Raw genomic sequence first — 20,234 nt, forward strand, 5'->3', positions numbered from 1 at the left:
TTATAAAATACCACGTCCCACACACCTGGCTTTTTCTGTACAGGAAATCCTCAGCATGACTTGGCAATAGTCTTCTGGATAAGGCTCTAAGCCTGCAGAAATCAGTGCACTCAGCACTGAACCATGCTGAATTTGAAAGCAGAGGAGACCAAACCAAAGTTAAAGAATAACTGCCATTTTTGCACAGTAAATAGTCTTCTTGCCTAACTAATGTAAATAAAATTCCATAAAATAGTCTTCCATTTTGCAGGCAGATATCCTAAACAGATTTCCTAATTCTAATAATACTTAGATTTATTATGCTATTTGTCACTTTTCTATTTCCTCTTTAGTCTGTCACCCAAGGGCATCAATTACTTCTTGTTTTTTAGTATATACTGACTTGATCTGCATAGACATCTTGCATGACATATTTCTTATATTATTGTGCTTCTCTACGTAAATAATTCTTTAAAATGGTTGCAGTGCTGAGCAAAAATAATATTTATATACATTATGCTCCTGATATATTTAGGACTGTAAGCTTGTTTCATAGAGCTATAGTATGATTCATAGGATAAACCCAAAGGAACAAAACTTGGATTCAAGAACACACTTTCAGTGTGCCCAAGTAAAATTATACAAGGGCAGGAGAAGCAGTATACCAGAGTTCTATAATTTCCAGAGAAGATGTCCAAAATAAGTTAATACCTTCCAAGACTTTACATATGCTGATTGTTATCAATCTAAATGGCAGACATGATATTCTTTATTTGTGAATACTTTCCAGAAGCACCTACATTCTGTGGTGGCAAATTCCTGGCCCAGATATCTGTATTGCCACCGGCAGGCAAAGCCTTCAACCCAGCTCCAAGTGCTGACATCCTGGAGCATCCCCTGCCTATGCTGCCACTCTGCTCCTATTCTGCAGGTGTGCTCAAAAGAGGACAAGACCCTTTCAGGGTAGCTTTTCCCCATCCCAGCAGAGCTCACTGGATATTGAAGATATAAAGAGCCACATGTTTGCATCAGAGAATGAACTTCAATTTTCAGAAAACCCCTTCAGGTACTGTGTTCTCTTGGTTTCTCACAATAGAAAAACTTTACCTTGTCTAAATGATTAAATAGTCCCTGAGGCAGAGAGATGAATGCACTGAAGCCTGTCTTTGCCTCATATGAGGAAAATTGAGGCTTACATCTAAATAGGTAAATAGTACTACCACTACTATCACAGATGGGACCTACAGAATGCCATGTAGCCCTCACTGTGGTTCACCTTGCAACTCTGGATGAGAAAAAGTAAATGTGAAACAAGACTTTGGAATGTGCTCTGTTCCCCTGGGCCATGAGGTGTCTGGAGTTCTGGGAGGCAGCAGTGCTTTCCACAGAGAACATCCAACACGAGACTCTAATTCAAGACCCCAGGCAGATCCACTGATGTGAGTGCCCCCAGAGCAGAGAGCAAACAGGGAGAGGTACTTTTGCTTCCCACCCTCTCTCAGAATCGCATTTCAATGTAGCTTCAGTCAATTTTCACTCATCAGGACTCTAAAGTCTCTTTATGACTAAGCCTTTTTACTATAGAACTCAAAGCTCACACGTCCCACAGGCACTTTGGGGTCTGGCAGTAAGGTGATGCAGTGCTGAGTGCTACAACACCCAAATATCCCAAAGAATCAGTTTCACAAACATATTTCATAAGGACTTTATAGAACCTCAGCAGATGGAGCTCCCTAACTCCTGTGCACACACCATACCACCTACACAATTGAGAAGATCAGGGGCTTGCTGAGAATATGGTTTATCAACAAGGACCACAGAATAGCACCCCCTGGCCTAGTATAACAAAATAATATCATAACTATATGTAAGTGTTCATTACCTTTTCTACATTATCGTGTAACTACCACCACACTTGGTTCACTGCTGATTGCAAAAATACTTCCTTCTCTGTTTTGAAAAGAGGTGTCTGCAGCCTGGGCAGTGGCACAGGGTATTGCTGTTTCAGAACAAAGTCCTGCCCAGTCACACTGGCTAGACAGGATAAGAGGAAAGGGAAGCAATCCATCTTTGCAGGACTGTGTTGCATGGGCTTGCTATTTTCATCTGGCAGTTTGGTTTATGTGACTGCTGGTCTGTAACATTACTTGTGAAATGTCTCTTCCCCTGTTCTCAGCATTACCCCGTTAAGCAGGTGGAGAACTTACACCCAATCTTTATTCAAAGTCACGCTGGCTCCATAGAGATATTTTAAAACTGACTTAAAGTCAGGCAAAACCTTGAGTGGACACCTTTAGTGCACTAGACACTCAATGTACCTAATTTATGATTGAATTACCTGATTTAAGTTTCAGTGGTACAGCCCTGAATATAAATGTGCTCAAAGCTAACAAATTAAACAGCAAAATACAGCAAAAAGTCTGAGCATTCTTGCAGTTCTTTGGAGAGGTGCCAAAGTTTAATAGCACAAAAAGAATAAATAAACTCTATGAACAAATCAATTTTTCAAAGGTAACATCTGTTCTGCAGTGGCTCCTGGTGTGAATAGATTCATCTGTGCACACATACAAGTGGGCTAATGGGATTCAGTGTGCTCCAACACCCATCAGCATGCTTTGTCTTCATGAAAAACTCTAATGTGGATGGGACTCCAGGAGTTTTTCTGAAACAAGCCAAACAACTCATACCTATTTTGCAAACTGTTTCATATTAATCATTACATTAATCCCACAGAATCAAAACCTGAGAATATTTACCCAGAACTGTAAACAGATAAAGGAGTCTGAAAATCTGTCTGAGAGAATCTGTTTCCCCCTGGTTCCAATTTTTGAATCTCATGCATTTGATAGATTCCCAAGGTTTCCTAAACACCAAAATTGGGCTGTGCTAGAAGTCATGTGACTGCTTTGGTTTATGCTGTGCTTCTCCAATTTAAACAAAATTTTCCATAGAATATGTGACACAACCTAGTTATATCAAATATAAAACAGAAGGTGCATGAAACAAGCCGCAAAAAGGATCTTTTTTGTTTTATGGGTTCTCTGAAGGAGTAGAAATCAATGCTTTAGCTGGGTAGAAATTAGACAATATTATGCTATGTATAAACAGTGTTTCATTCTTAAAACTATTAAAATTAATCATGCCTCTGCACAGCTCCATCATGAAGATTATAAGGAAAATAGTGGGTTTAGAGTATTGAGTTTTTCCTCGATACTTCAAAATTGCATGTTGATTTAGTTTCTTTTCTAAAACTTTATTTCACACTACAACTTTATAAACACCCTTTAATGCTTTCTTTTGTTTTTCTCCCCAGCACGATTGTCATCAAATTTTTCTCACAATCCTTGTAAACAATCCTTGTGTCCTTGTAAACACAACCTTTGCTAGCAAATTATTAATTATTAATATGAGTTGTTAGCTTGAGGACAGATATCTGGACATTGTTATTCTAACATCTCCTGGGAGCTGTGCAGTAGAGGGGAAGGAAGCAGTATCCTGCAAAACCTAGGAAAAGAGGCAGGGTAGACTTGGTCAGAATCTTCCTTCACGTGTGATAGGGCAGCTTCACCCTCCAGCAGCTGCTGCACCAACAGCATTGCTGCAGCGCAAAAGGAAAGCTGAAGAACTTGGCTGGCCCCTGCTCTCAGCTAACACCTCCTTCCTGCCACTGCATCCCTCACTTTTCACAGGTGAAATGCACAGGTTTGACCCAAGGCTTAGCAGAGGCTGTACCCACTGCAGCTGTCACAGAACAGGGCATGCAGAGGGCAAGGAGGGAGGGAACAACACCATTTGGCCATGGTGAGAAAATACCTAAGCTCTGACACCACACTATCAAGGAATTTTCAATTTCAGCCCCAATAAGGTTCAGATAAGCAGCTGTGATTGACAGCAACATTAATTCAACTGTAGCCAGCTTCAGGATCAGATAATATTCAGCTGCAGAAAAAAAATTGGCACATTAATGCCCAAAAGTCAAAGAGAAACTCATTTTGAGGAAATCACTCCTGCACTGGGTAAAAGGGTACTGAAAGAAAACAGAATGAAAACAAATAAACAAAAAACCCCAAATTGTTAATTATTTCTTAGGGTTTGGGTTTTTACTTTTTCTAGTTTTAATTTTGATCTTTAATGGTGAGTAGGCATCATTTTAATTGTAAATCTCTTTTTGTACTTAACATTTGGGGTGAGGTATGACAGTGAATGTGTGTATAAACACCATGATAGAACACTCCAGCACAATATTAATGAAAAATTATCAGCTTGTTTTGTTATTACTTCTATACTCTCTGTTCTCAGAACAATCAGTAATAAACTATAGGCTCTGCTGTGCTCAACACTGTACAAAAACCAAAGTTTCCCCACACCCTACAGGACAGCAACCTGCAAGATATAATACAGAGATACAGATAATTTCTTTCTATACCTCTCTCTATCACATGGTATATTTTTATATAATATTATAATACTTTAAGGAAGTTAAACTAGTTAAAGCTTTTCTGAAGTATTTGTCTAAGAAAACTCAGTGGAAGTGAGAGGGACAACACAAAGAACATGCTGTCTGGAAAAAGTAATAGGTAGATAACATGTGCTAAAATGGTGACAAACAGAGGTAGAAGGACAATTCTTAATCCTGAGTAACAGAGGAATGATGGGGTGGGAGTTATCTGTGAAAATTATGTCAAGCAGAAAACCAAGGGAAAAAGACAAGAAAGACTGAAAAGGAAGAAGAAACAAAACGGGAGGACATCCCAGGGAGTTCATGTACACAGGATTAAGAATCACAAATCATCACCAAGTCTCAAATCTAGGGCATGTCAACAACTCCTTAGCAGGATCTCACTCTTAATAACAGCAGCACACCTAAAGACTTTGCTTTTTTTCTAAAGCTGCAGTGTTTCCGCTCCAAAAATTAGGAAACATCTGTACTATTTTCATTCGGCATGCAGTGCACACTATGGTACAAACCAGTTTTTCCACAAAAGCATATATTTTCCTTCAAAACTGTTCTGCTCAGGTTTGAGTGATCAGTGCACATGCTACTACTTTTTCTATCCACCTGCCCATTGAGGGCTTTGCTCAGCTCTCCATCCAAACATCAGGAGTGAGTACAATATAACAGGCTGATGAGCCTCCTCTCCTAACCCCTTCATCTAACTTGCTTGACAGAGGGTCAGAATCTTCCAGTTGCAAAATTCATCCAATTATGCTGTTCCTTGTCCCTTGTCATCACCTCCCAACTCCTCCAAGTTCACACTACTTTTCATGGTATAAACACAAATGCACATGTACAATAGTTTATCTTGGCATCTAAAAGACAAAGATCATTAGGGCAGGTTTAGAACTGGAGGAGGGAAGAAAGTGAATCACAAGTGTTTTCCAAAACATCTGTTAGTTACCAAAAAAACATTCAAAATGGAAATGTTTATATGAGTTCAAATATCTTTTAGCTATTTGAACTCATATAAAGCATTACACTGCCAATAAGCAAATCAAACTAATATTAGTATTGGTACTGTGTATTTGAATTTTCTGCCCTTTGCTAGGCTGCCCCATAATGTTATCACACACGCACACAGAGGGATCAACCGTGCCTTAACTGAAAGTCAAACCCTGCAGGTACAGACCATGCAATATTGAGTAAACCAGAATGACTTGATACAGCAGAGGCACAGATACTGCCTGGGAGCTGGGACCTGCCAGTCTCATTTCCTCAAGGACACTGCAGAGTATTTTCTGTACATTGCTGAAGCGAGGAACAGAACATGAAGTGGATGTAGCTCAGCAGGTTATGGCCAAAGATTGAATTTCTCTCAGGTTCCTCAGTGACAGAACTGAGATGCAGGCAAATAAAAGAGCCTGACACACAGAATCTCACAACGATGATAGGTCTGTTCTAAGTTCCATCTCATCTTTACACAAGCACAGAAGCCTGATTTAACCATTCAGACAATGTTACTGCAGCCACAAAAGATAATCTGCTGTCATCTTTTCTTTCAGGTTAAAAAGTCTTCTGCTTGCCTCTCAATATGATGTTTTAAGAGTTTGTTTGTCAAAACTGCGAGGTCAAAAGAGTGCTCTGCTATTAAACCTTTCTGCATCTTAAATTCCTTCCACTTCATGTGTCACAGGTTCCTTTCAGTTTGCTCACCTGAGAAGGTTCACAGGACAATGCCTCAGTGCCCCAGAGTGACAGGAGAGGAAACATGCACATCTCAGGCACTTCTCATATGTCAGAGTGCTTTACTGTAAGTGACAATCAGTGTAATACTGAGAAAAACAACTAGAAGTAAGAAAATCAAGGAGGGAATGATACAGAGAGGGCATAACATTTTATAGGAACTGATATTCACAAACACAGCAAAGGACAGCCATGCAACACCACCAGATTCAAAGCTCTCTGTTGCCAAGACTTGGGCCTGAGGCACACCTCTTATGCTCTCTCTTCCCTTTCTAAACGCCCTTTCTAAGATGACCCAAGCTGGCTAAACAGGAAATTAATTTCTTATCTGTCTTCAAATGCATACTATTCCCTTTTGTCTCTCTCAAATAATAATGTTCCACGAGGCAGCGTACCTTATGTGCCTTACTTAAAACTGCATATATAGATTTGATACTTCAACCTTGTCCAGCCAAACAGTTCTTATCGAAGACAGATACTGGTCTAATCTGACACAATTTGCTTTTGTTAAAAACACATTGCATTTTATCCAATTTTCCATGTAACTCCACGTCCTTGAACTACCCTTTCCCTTCAAAAGTGGTTCAAAGACTTTGCTTAGTACTGAGGTCAGACATACATAGCCATCCTCAATCCAAAATATTTACAAATCTCTGTCCTTGACTACTATCCTAAGTCAGACAAAGCTGCATTAAATGTGATGGTCAAATTTTTTTCAACTGAATGAAAAAGCCATTGGAAAAATTTTGACTTTTCATTGAACTGTCTGGCATCTAAACCCAGAATTATTTCCTACCGAGAAATCAAAGATATTTCTATTATAATTTAATGTATTACAGAAATTTAGTTCAAATCCCTCACTGATCAGCTTACCTGAGAATGGACCAAGAACTACTGTGAAAGAATCTAGAACGAAAAAAAGTGACTAGAGTGAAATCTGAGTGGCAAACAGTTTTGGTATCCACTCTGGATTAGGAGTTAGAACAGGACTTATCAAAGATGGGAAAGAAAAACAGTGATGTCAATAAATGTGTTTCTTAACCAAATCATGTTCATAGAACAGCTACACCTGCTCATGCACAATATTGCTGGCTTTTGTATTATGGGCAGCTCATGACTGAAACCCTAACAAGTGACCTCTCCCTCTGAAATAAAACACAGAATGAGAAAACCTCATGCTCATTCGTGCTGTACTGTACTTTTCCCTGCCTCTATCACAGTCTGTATTTGTGCCAGGGGCAGCACCAGTGTGTGTGTGTGCAGTGTACTGGCAAACAACACAAGGGACTGATGCCAACCACACAAGTCACTTGTCACACTTGCAAAAATCTGTCTTGTTCCCACCCATGCCCTGCCCCATGTTTCTCCAGCTTTGCCCATCTCACTGTCCCCACTCTGTATGCCAGCTTTCACAGGCTCACAGGAAAGCCTCAGGCCCTCTCAAGACAATTGTCCTGCTCCAGACTGGTGCAGGGACAGGAGCCATCCTGGCTGGAGATCTGGCATTGCTTTTCCTGTTTCTGATTTATATTTGATAAGCTGCTTGCTGATCAAAAGGCAGTTTGACCTCTTAATATGTATCTTCTGTTCTGTTATTTTAATCTGGCACTGTTCATAAACAAAGTACTCTGGTTTATCTATTCAGAACTTTAAACTAATATTAGAATAAATATCTCATTTCTTTCCATGTTCACTAATCTATTTTATTCTTAGATATGTGCCATAATTAATTATCCTCATATGTTCTTTGCACTAGAATTTGCATACCTCCTAGGGAACATTATTTTGTGAGGGCTTTCTAGCAGGTCTTTCTCTGTATTAAAATATCCTTACAATAGCAAAGATCTGGCTTGCCAGAAGGCTGCTTTCTTTGGGTCACAGCAAAACCTATTCCTGGGCAATGTGTCTTCACATCAACACTGAGCCCTCCCCTTCTTAATGTGCTTTCTTCACAAACCTATTAGAGGGTTCCAACTTCATCCAGCTGGCTAATTGTGCCCATAACATGGGTTACACATGGGAAAAAGCTGCTGGAGAATCTGAGTGCAGTCCTTGGACCAATCTGCTCACAGGAGCAGAGATTTTCAGAGGATGTATGAAACTAAACAGACTTTGTATTAGCAGGACTTCACAAAGGTTGTTCTGCTCAAAGCAGCTCAGCACAGGGAGATGTAAGGACTGCCTATTTTAAGCCAGTCCCAGCACTTCTTACTCATTACCAATCTGGCCAGAGGTACAGCATGCTACTGAGTGAAATACACTTCTGCAAAATGCCATACCATGTCCTGATCTTGCCACACAGCTTTTGAATCTACTTCTATATCTGGAATGAGCATGGTTTCTCACAATCACACAAAAAGCAATGCTATATTTCCATGACTACACTGTATGTTATGCAGGTGCTGTCAGCTCGCCCAAGGGCTTCATCCAGCACAGCTCATGTTGGGATCCTGCTTTTACCTTCCATAGGGACACACACAGCCCTGATTACAGGTTCTGTTTGAACACTCATACTGGGCCAAGAGAGTAGCACTCCAGTCTATCCTCTCTACTGTACCAAACAGCCATCAAAAAGCTTTTCCAGAATTTTAGAATTTTCATTTTCCTTGGAGCTACTGTTCCCTTCTGACACCAATCTCGTGTTTTATTCTTTATACCACTCAAAGAAAGAGAGATTCTATTGTCTTTATACAGATTTTCTTTTCTAAAATATATAGTGAACAATCACTTTTGTTTTTATTTTTCTTACAATCTTTACAAAAACAAGCAAGCATCAGAATAAAAAAGACATTGTTCCTCCAAGCCTTCTTCTATGTTTGTTGCTTGTCCTTCTACTAAATTCTGCAAGAAAAGTTCTTTACAGGATTTTTCTCATAAGGGATTGTATTTTCCTTTCAAGTTGTACCTTTAAAACTCTGAGAGCATTCTTTGACTCGTGGCAGTACAGAAGCAGGAGATTTCTCAAAAACCCTCTCCACAGAACTGTGAACTATTTTAACTATTATTGTGCTGCTATATCTCATGTATTTGATTAAATATCTCATTTGACTTCCTGAAAAAATGCCAAATAATTATTTTTCTATTGGACCATCCTTTTGGTGCATTGGCTTTAGCTCTCCATCACCAGAGGCTCGTAGCAAGACTATTACTCCAGCTGTTACTCACAAAGTTCTAGCAGCCATTTCCTTGCCTTGCTTTCACTGCAGTATTTTGGTTTGAGCAGAATGCTGCCCATGGGTTTGGAAACTCTTGCTCACATTATTCTCTTGTTACCCTCTATTTCCACCATCCTCCTGGTCCCAGGGTTCTCCTTTTACAGGGTAGAGACATTACAACCACTGCTATCCTCAGGAGCTGTCTTGATGCAGATTCATTTTACCTGACATAATTTATTGATGAAAGGTTTCTGAAAGCTTTCGCTTTATTTGAATCAGACTTTCTCTGTTCTCCTCTGTGATATTGAAGTAATTTACCTGATCAAAAACAATTTGTACTTATACTTCACTGCATTTAATTTTTAAGGTTTATTCTCCCTGCATCCTGCAAATGATTAGATTTGTGGTGCCACTGGTATTAAACTGTCATTAGCAAGGGGTGTAACTGCTGCCAGTCCACATTCTTCACACATCTGCTTTCTGGAATACTTCTCTGCCAGATGGTGATGCCAAGGACAATCTCATCAAACAATCTTCCACACACAGAGTGCAGAAACCCCTGCTAACTTGTCTGTGCTTCTAAATTATTTCCCTCTGCCAGCACCAGGGTTCAATTGGTTTATACAAAAGCTGCACTTCAAGTGAAGAGCCTCAAAGTGATCTCACCTGAGGCAGCTGGCACCAGAGACTTTCTAAGGCTTTAAGGGCCTGTGCACAGCCAGGTTACAACAGAGTTCATCCTTTCTAATGCAATAATTTATCTTACTCATACCAATGGTATCTCCAGTTCTGTAATCATGTTAAATGTACCATAAGCAGAAGTTGCTCTTCTGCAGGAAAATAAACCCTATTGCCAAGCTACAGGCAGAGCAGTTTTGGAATGTCCTGAGAAATTTCTATGCCTTAAAACATGCCAGGAAATTCTTTTTAGTTTTCCAAGGTCAAATTTCTTTTTATGAATCCCTTGCTCACTCAGGTTCTCACTAGCTAAATTTTTTTGAAGTTTTTGCTGAGTTTGCTGCCATACTTATTGCACATAAATTTATATACTTTTAATATTTTTCCTCTAGATGTAATTAATGTAGTGTTTTCTAATTATGAAAATGGATGCCTTTTATACACTCCTAGTTTCCTTGGTATGGAGGACATTTTGTTTGATTTCTTATATTTTGCCTTAGGAATTCTATAGTCTCATGTTCTGAAGAGAGATTCATTTCACCAAGTTTTACATACTTAATTATTAGGCACCTACAGCTAATTGAATTGTTTAGACTGTTTTACAGTCAAGAAAGGGAAATAAACTCATCCTAATCTCAATTCATTCCTATTATGACTGACTCCTTCAGTGCTGAAGTTAACAGTCTTGGATTTGGCCATTTCTCTTTGCTGATGAAAAACTAATACTGGCAGGTTACACGTCTGCCCAATATCCTGCTGAAAGGTCTCTGTAAATAGGGGATACCAATGATGCCAACTCAACATCACACACATTTTTCAGAAAAGTCCCCTACATGTCCTGAACACCAGTGATTAGTGCAGCAGTCTTACCTATTCACTGCCTGCAGCTGACTCTCATGCATCTCTGGTGGTGCTGTTTAGTTGGTTTTAAGTTTTCTGGTATTGTTCATTTGTTTGGGGTTTTGATTTTGGTAGTGGGGGTGGTAGTTCTTGTTTTGTTTGGGGATAGTTGGGAAGCGATTTTGAGGGGTGGTTGCTGGTTTTTTGTCAGATGAAAAGTCGTTTTCCTCTTACTATACAACTGATGGCAGGGAAAGTTTTCTTTCTATTCTTTATCTGCCTCGCATAGCCTGCATTTTCCAAATTTCTCTCTAATGTTAATTTGTCTCTTCATATATTCTTTTTTAATCTTATATGAGTATACTTCCATCCCTTGCACGCTCTATCCTCCCATTTTCAAGAGTAGCTGCATTGCCACCCATCAGTTATATAAGCAAGTTTCCATTTAGGGCTCCGATTTTTACTTACGTGGAGGCGTTATATTCAGGATATAATAGACTTCAAATAACTTAAGTAAGATGTCTTGGTTTTCTGCTCTAAATCAGGGAAATATCAACTAAGACTGTGGTCTGCAAATACCCCAGACATTTTACTCAGCACACATAAGAGAACAAGCTACTTCTCAGTCTGCAGCTACTTATATATAAAAAGATGTGACTAAGATCAGTTCCACTAACTTCCTCTGTTTTGCCCACATCTCTGCAGTGCTTCCAGTTTCAAAGCTGAAAGCAGCAAATTTTTAGACCTATTCTGCAAAAAAGCCAGAGTTAATTCTTAGGGTCTGACATTACATCTGAATCTGGAATTTAAATCAGACTTTCCCATAAACACACATTGAACCAGATCTTATTAATACTGATTTTCATTACTCTTCCTTCTTTCAGACATGAGAAAGACAATGACAGAAAGAACAAATCTTTAAATAAAAGAGACCTAATGATTTGACTTTGCAGAGATACAGTATGATTTATTTTATCCTTAATTGTTTAGTATTTTAAGTTATAACAGTAGCAGACTTTTAATTTTTTTTTAAACCACTCATTGAAAAGATTTTTAAAAGTCACAAAGAACTAGAACATAATTTGCTAGTAACAGCTATAAGTTAAAATTAAAATATAATTTATGCTGGATTTAGTGATTCCTCCTCAGCTTTTTCCACAGTGCAGATTAATTTATCTATGGTTAAATCACCATAGATCTCATGAGTTTCTCAAACACACATCTGTTATTCTACCAATTACATCTAACATAACCATTACCCAATTTTTCAACCAGTCTACAGTGATAACTCCCCATCCTCTACAAATCCCATGGTACACAAGAGCATGGAGAGCATCCTCTCTTGCAAGAGCCAGAAGACCAGCTCCCTCCAAAGCCCCTCTCCTCCTCTGGGGCGTTTTAATCTGCTGTACATGCACTGCAGAGCTGGGATGCCTCCGTGCCCCCCCAGCTCAGTCGTGCACACCAGCTGTGCTCTACAGCACCCCAACAATCTCAGTCAGCTGTGAGCAGGAGTCAGCCACGTGCACAGCTCAGCCAGAGAAAAGTTTCATGGTTTGCCTGCTCCCAGTCAAACACTACCAAAATGGAAATGTTTGCCCTTTAGGCTAACACGTAATTTATACCAAATCATCCTTTAAAAAATAAAAAACACACACAAACTAAACTCTAACAAAGAGCAAAATGTGAGCTCTCCTTATTACAAAAAACAGATTGAAAAACTAGAAATTACATCTTTACTTTCACGCCTTTCTTAATTATATTTCTTCATAAACACAACAAAAACTAATATTAAAAACTTGTAAGTGATCTACAAGTTGAGACTCCAAAATATTCACAAAAAGGACACTAAAACAAAAAGCTGCAAAGATCAAAAAATCTTAAAAACATTGCACAAAGGATGAATTTGGGGAGTGGTGACATTAACTTCTAGAGATTCATGCCTGCAGCAGAAATATAGCACCTAGCAGCAGAATATCAAACAACATATGCAACAATTGTGCACTTATAGCAGTCTGATATAAGAAAACATCCTCTGAAAAGGAGGACATATCTTTGTGAAGCAGGAGCTACACAGGAGGAAGATTTCAATAATAGATATTTGTTTCAGACAATGTTTAAAAAAAAAAAAAAAAAAAACTCAGTTCACAGTTCCATGGTTTGATTCCTCATAAATCTTCATGAGATTATTTTTAAATACATTGCACTTAGAGCAAAGAGGACATCAGATCAGTCAAACTCAGAATAGACAGAAACTGAACCAGGACCGAGGAAACAGATTTAGATATTGAGCCTGGTGTCAGTGAGACAGAAAGGGAGAAGAACTGTGCCTGACAATTCTGAAACTGCCTGGGCAGTTTCAAACAGCAATGAGGCAAACGAGGGTAAACATTTCTGGGTATGTGAAGTGAGAGCAGAAGCTGGGAGATCAATGGGAAAATAGGTATTTGATTATAAAAGCAGGGGATGGTAACATTCCTGCATTACATGTGGATTAAAATCTTCTGCACGTGCCTATACTGGCATCCATAATCCAGTTTCACAACTGAGAAGTCACCAGCTCCAATATTAATACCATTGTGTAAGACAGGCAGCTGCGTGGCACAGCCACGCAGGTGGGCCGTGTGCCCAGGGAGGGTCGGAGTGCAAAGCAGCTCTGCCCTGCTGTCTTCTCCCCATCCCTGAATGGGGCAGGCACAAATTTGGTCTGACTGTAATTTCCCAGTTATGCCAAGAGGTTTGCACTTCGTTTTTCCAAATTTTTAAAGCAGCCTTAGTGCAACATCTACCTTTTCCTATTACACTATTTAAATTACATCTCCCTGGAGATGCAACCAGAGCAGCTGGAGTGTGATAAGGCTTCTTGCCAGCCTTAAAATGCTGTAGGATCCACATCTGATATGCTTTTGAAATGCCAGCACTGCACACGGATTTTTCTTCCTCTTTTATGCTGCCCTAAACGATGTGATTATGTCTGTAATACTATAAAGCAACTGTGTCAACTATAAAGAGGAAACATTTATGGCACAGGTTATTAAAACAATGAAAAATAGGTCAGTGCAATTTAAGTTCCTTGAGTGGGCTGAATAATAACTAGTTAAAAAAGGAACAAAGATAAATAATTTATTACAGAATCAACACAACAAGCACAAGAAAATTGCATTCACTTTAAACTGCATCTCAAGAGGCTTCAGAGCAAAGCACGGACAGCACACAATGAATGTGTCAGAGCCAATGCAAAATGAAGGGGATTTAGAGAACCTGTTGCAAAATGGAGTAATCACTCAGCTTCAGAATATCCACATACAGAAATGCCGGTCAGTTAAACACACCAGACAAAAGTTTATGCTAAAAGTAGCAGTGGCTCAAGGGGCTGAAGATTCCTGTGGTGGCTGGGTAGATTTTCTGCTTACCACACAGCCCCCTCCTGCTTGGTGTGGTGAAGGCTCTGTGCTAGCATGGGCAAAAACAGGACTCTTTTACAGAGTGGGATAAATGCTCATTAGGAAATTATAAGGCTGCTTACAAGTAAGGCCTAGCTCAGACATCACTGGATTAAGAAAGGTAGAGTAATACTCATCTTCAATTACTTATTCTGGAAAAGAATGAAAGAACAGAGCAGACAGAACTCAGCATAATCAACTGCAACTTCCCTTACAAGCCTGTACTTTTTACTCTCAGTCTGACAACTCAGTTCAAACAATTCAAGTTGTTTGTAATAACAAAGCAAATATTTCCAAAGATTAAAAACCTAGAATGAGGCTTGTATTTCCATTTTTGGCCTTTTAATTAGGCTTTTCTGAAGTGCTGAAAACAGAGCAACTCTAATTAATGGCTTTCATACTTTGCTTTTTAATAATAGCTCTTAACAGCCTGGCAGTTCAGATAAAATAGAGAATGGATCAGAAAAGATTGTTTGGCTTGATTTTACCCTAAAAGAAGTGAGCCAAATCTAAAATTTCCCTACATAGTTAGATCTCATGAGATTCTCACCTTGATCATGGTTCTGATAAGAATTTATATTATGATCTCACCATCTTTTCTGAAGTAGACTCAATTTTTCACACAAACTCGGTATACGACCTTGGTTGAAAAAATCACCCAATCTTCTGACTTAACTTTTAAAAATAAATAGAAAGCAGCTTAACTTTTAAAAATAAATATAAAATGTGCACATAAAAACACCACTATAGAACAATTTCCATGTCTGCAGCATATAGGACACAGCAAATTATTTAGCCTTTCAATTTTTAACTGGGATCAGAAGCATAATTTACATCTCTTCAGGATAAAGAATTCATGTTTTGTGTGTAAAGCAGTGAGACCATAAACAGTCAACAATAAAAGAAAAGGAGGCACTGGTGTGGGTAGGTCCAAGGCTCAGTGTTCCTTCCTCAGTATTTCTACAATATTGCTGCAGAACCTGAATCACTACGGTCACATTTGTTCCTTTCCTGTTTAGGGAGGCAGGGAGAAAGATTGGGGAAGATGGCACAAGCAAGGAAGCAAGAAAAGAAGCAGGGGAGAGAAAGCGGAACGACAAATCAATAAAGTAAATTTTCCCTAGCAGCAAAAATAGCTGACAGACCTGCTTCCCAAAGAACACTGAAAATTACTTTGTGAGTAAAAGTGGCAGAGAAGATAAGGCAACTTGAAGGACTCACGGGAGAGCTGCTCTTGACAGACACGCAGATGATGTAATTGCTCAAGATGAGCAGGTTTTTCTTTTATCTTAATAAAGCACTTCTGGATAAAAAGATTGGAAAGGCAGGTATGAGACAATAGCATAAAGCCTGTTCCTAACTTGCATAATTTTATGTAGAGAAGAGTTGATGTATGAAGTGGAAAAGAAATGCATTGGATGTTGTAGATAAAGTATTACAGAGAACAACATACTTACACTCCCAGTGATAAAGGAATTTAATATTTGATGAAATATGCTGTATGTTGAAGAAATATATTGATTTCACAAAAGGCTAAAGACATGTGTTTAAGAAAACATTTGCTACTGTTCTTATATAAATTAGCTGATAGAATGGCATCTTAAATTGTCCTGTTCACTCTTCTGGGTCTTGCTCCAAGTGTGATTTCTTATGCAATTTGATCAGGAGACAATCTAGTATACACTTCCTATGTTTCAGCTCCTGTTGCATTATGTATGTCAAGATATTCCCTTCAGCCATTCTCATACCCTTTCAAGACAGGTTTCGAGCATCAAATGGTTTTGGTTTGTGGGGAGTTTTCAGGTTGTTTTTTCCCTGTTACTGAAAAATGTTCAACAAAACTGATGACAGGTGAATGCATGCAGTAATAGGGGAGGTGGGCAGGGATAGAGACAGTATTTTATATATTTCCATTTAGTTAGATTATTGTCTTGTGCTTTAAAATTAAATTTCTTAGTGTAATAGAGCAGCATGTTGCCACCAGTACATCTATTGCAATATCCTTTAACAAAGCTGACAGATATCTAAAGCCTCTCCTGACCCATACTGGGCCACCTCTCACATCAACGTTGCCTGAATGGTGTGACCCTGTTGCCAGGCTTCTGACCAGCCCCAGGGCATATGGGGTAAGTACCCAGCTTGGTTCATTGCCTTCAAGGTGTCAGTCAAAACCTGCCACTTCAGTACAGTCTCTTTATTAAAATATTTTACTTTTAAGAATTATACAATTTCTTCAGTTGTGAAGAAGACAAAAAGGTACATTTTCATGCATGGCCACTAAATACTATGAGCCTCAAATGTGAGTGATATATTCTAAATAATTCATCCAGATGCTGAAAGTATTGGCTATTCATCAGCAATATTTAAGCACTGAAATTATCTAAAACATCTGAAGGGTAGGTTATGTTTCTCAACACTGCTTGAGAGCAGAACATGGTAAACAACTATTGGCTTTAATCAACAAGATGGTAAATGAACACCTGAGAAAATAAGCAAGCAATGAAACAAAATGAAAGTGAAATTGCATCAGAGTTCTTGTTCATTTAAGCCTTAACAAAAATCTCCATCAAGAGTCTGTCTTCCACAGATCTTTTTCTTTGTTTGAATACAGGACCAACTGAAGGATGGCGACACAGTTTATATCATCAATAATGATGAATTGACCGAAAACTGTGAATCGTCTGCTCACGTGCCAGTGCCAGCACAGGACAGCACAGCCTCCGCCCAGGCTACAGGCAAGGAAGATATTCAGGAAGGAGACCTAGGATTAGGAGGATACAAACTCCAGCTTCAACACAGTGGTCAAGCCCAGAAGAATTCATTGGCATGAGCAGTGTAATGTTCATCACAAGAAAGAAGAGGAAAACAAGGAAACAAAAGATCCTGTTATGTAAACAAGAGGTCAAAAAAAAAAAAGAAAAAAAAAAGTACTAAGCATAAAAATCAAAGAAATTTTAGATTTCAGCAATTAAATGTCTGCTCCTCCCAGGAAAGGAGTTTGCTATCATACCCGTATATGTACAACCATATGCAGGTTTTATGACTGTAGCAGTTTTTAGGATAAAGGCCTAGGGCAGTACCAGCCCACTGTAAATCCATTACAGTAATGTTTTGTCTCAGCACCTGGCTGTACTGTGCCACTCACATATACACAGGCCTTTGAATATTGCCTAGTCTTCACTAAGTTAAAATGGAGAGAAATCACTTCCTAACACTCATGCTCACATGATGACAGCTCTTTTCTACAGCTGGTCCTGACAAGATCCATACGTAACTACTCAGTAGCTATTACATTTATAAGAAAGCAGCAGGAGATTCCTTGTCCAAGGAGTGTGTGATCTAAAAATGCTTAAAAAATGCTTTGCAGCACCTCAGTCTTGATAGACAAAGCCTCATGCTCACAGTATACACTTGTCCTGACATCCAGCCAAATATTTGCTTTCTAAATGCACCTTATAGCCTGGTCCACAGAGGGTTTCACTAGGCTGCCACAAACTGAACACAGATAGTAGGAGACATCGCGGTGTATGAATTCAGCAACAAACACCCCTCATGGCAGCACTGAATGGGCACAACCTCTGTTTAAAACCAGTAGTTATTCCAAAAGGCATTTGTCCTTTCAGCTTGGCAACATGCAAAGCTTAAATGGGGAAAAGCTTTTCTTTATTTGACAGATCATTCTAAACACATACTTGGATTTAAGAACTGAAATGTTTCTCTCTTTTTTTACTGTTTAAGAAGAGTTGTTTCTAATCAAATATTTCTGCAAAACAATTATATCTTCAGACTGCCTGCTCCAAGGATAAATTTGTCTGTCTCTCTGCTTATGCTGGACACTCATTTCACACTAGAAATGAAGACTGTGGTGGTTAGATACGAAAGGGAGGGGGAAAAAGCCACACACCGCACAAGAGATGCTTCAAAGTGTTCATTGTTCTGCATAAAGACAGTAAATGGATAACCAACTGCTCAGCCATACATACAGCTGGCTGTCAAATACTATGAAGCATTAGCACAGATAACTTTGGCACACAGCAGAGCTAAGCAGTGCAAAACCAGGGACAGACCAGTTTTCTGTTGTTAGAGCATGTGCCTTTCCTCACAGCAGAAGTTTCAACTAACTATGCATGATGATGTTCCTACTAAGAAAGTCAAAACATCAGGAGCTTCTAAGGAAGATCATCCTTAGTATAGAAAGATAATGGGCAAGAAGAAATTTGTTATCTGGAAGACTAAAAATCAAGCTGTCTCTATTAACAGTCCTAAAGATGAGTAGGTCCTAATTTCACCACAAATTAAACCTAAAATACAAATATAATCAGGTTTTAGTCATTCTTTTCCAGTGTAATTAATTTCTGGCTATATGTGACTCTAGAACAACTATTTTAAGCATAAATTGGAACACAAATGTTTGAGTTGCATGTACTGTTACAAAAAATCAGAAGCTTAAACTGGTATTTCATTTTTTCCTAAACTCTAATCAAGGATCTTCAAAGGACCTTAATCCCCATGTGGCTTAAAACAAATAATATTCAGGCATCACAAGTACTTAGAAGAACTCTTGAATTTCCAGCGCCATGCTTTGCTTTGTTTAGCTGCATGGGCTGGGAAAAGATGTGCAGCAGCTTGCAAGAAGGGATGGAAAATGGGTAAGGAGGGAAGTACTGGGAGACAGCAGAGAACAGAGGAAGGAGAAGCAGGCAGACACTGTAGTGAGGTGAAAATGTGGCAACCAGCAAGAAGCTCTTGGGGCAGGTGCTAACACCACCCTGAGTTCAGCAGCCAGTTTCTGGTTTCAGGCTCTGGAAGCTCTGAGAATGTGTCACCCGGCTTACTAAATATCTTGGGAAGCATGGATTCCAGTCCTTGGATTATACTGGAAATCAATAAAGTGCAGTAGCATAACAAAGATACAAAGTTGTTTTTCACAGCTGCGACATGAACTGGAAATTACAAGCTCTTCAATAGTTTTGCTCTTAGATTTTACTCTGAAATTCATCCTGCAGCATACTGTACAGGGGCTTACTGATTATTTATTGTGCCTGTGTCCAGGTTTCTCACATTTGTACAATGATAAATGCAGAGCTCTGGGGTCTGAAATTCTCTGTTTATAAAAAAAGTCTGCAACAAATACTTCTCACACTGTTCTACCCCCATGCCTTAAAGGGCTACTTTACTTGCTAGAGAAAGTCATCCCTTATGACAGACAAGTCATACTTCACATTTCACAGGTCAGATTTTTATGCTAAGACTTCCAAAGAGGCTGAATCAGTGGTCCCAGTAGGAAGGGTATTTATCAACTGGGATCATGCTCAGCAACCAAAGTATCATTGGCTTTTAGGAAAATTGCCAATAAGAGCTTCAAGCAAACCTGAAGCTTCTGCTAAATGGCACTAAGAATCTCAGTTGTCCATTACACTCACCATTTCCCTATTTTAAGATACTCTTTTCATGAGACACAGCTCAAGAGAGTTATAACATTAGAATAAATGATATATTTGTATTCAAGAAAAGATTACTGACAACTAGTAATTCTGCATGACTCTTTAAACAGAGTAATGAATGTTAAGAGAGGTCTTTAATGTAATTTACAGTTTATACACTGGAGATTTAAATTACTCAATATCACACAGTGTTTGACTGAATGTGCAAGTCACTCATTATAAATGTGAAGCTATTCCTTTTATCTGACTTAATCTAATAAAACACTGCTTGGAAAATGAAATGTAATATATATTGTCAAAACTGTAGTGACTACGTATTCAGAATGAAGGCCAAAATGTGAGGCAAGGTGGAAATCTGGAATACTGCTAAACCTTTCAGGTTTCAAAAGTAATAACTAGCATTTCATACAGAACTATGAAGAGCATTTTGCTAAGTTTGAAAGCAATGGACAAAATCCTGCTACACAGCAGAGCCAGTCCAAAAAGACACTCCACTGAAAATATCAGATTACTA

At 38.9% G+C, this 20,234-nt stretch overlaps 1 protein-coding gene across 2 annotated transcripts in view; it reads left to right on the forward strand.

Moving 5' to 3' along the window:
* The window catches only part of SLC9A9 (solute carrier family 9 member A9), a 177,959-nt gene extending 157,963 nt beyond the window's left edge, over positions 1 to 19,996 (forward strand). For both annotated transcript variants that reach the window (XM_041475797.1, XM_041475796.1), the window contains exons 15-16: positions 16,297 to 16,402; positions 16,888 to 19,996. In XM_041475797.1, coding sequence (XP_041331731.1) covers positions 16,297 to 16,402; positions 16,888 to 17,106 — 325 coding nt within the window. In that variant the 3' untranslated portion in view covers positions 17,107 to 19,996. The remainder of the gene's footprint in view (positions 1 to 16,296; positions 16,403 to 16,887) is intronic.
* The last annotated feature ends 238 nt before the right edge of the window (positions 19,997 to 20,234 follow it).

The sequence above is a fragment of the Pyrgilauda ruficollis genome, unplaced genomic scaffold (genome assembly GCF_017590135.1).
Source record: "Pyrgilauda ruficollis isolate IOZ18807 unplaced genomic scaffold, ASM1759013v1 scaffold36, whole genome shotgun sequence".
Lineage (NCBI taxonomy): Eukaryota > Metazoa > Chordata > Aves > Passeriformes > Passeridae > Pyrgilauda > Pyrgilauda ruficollis.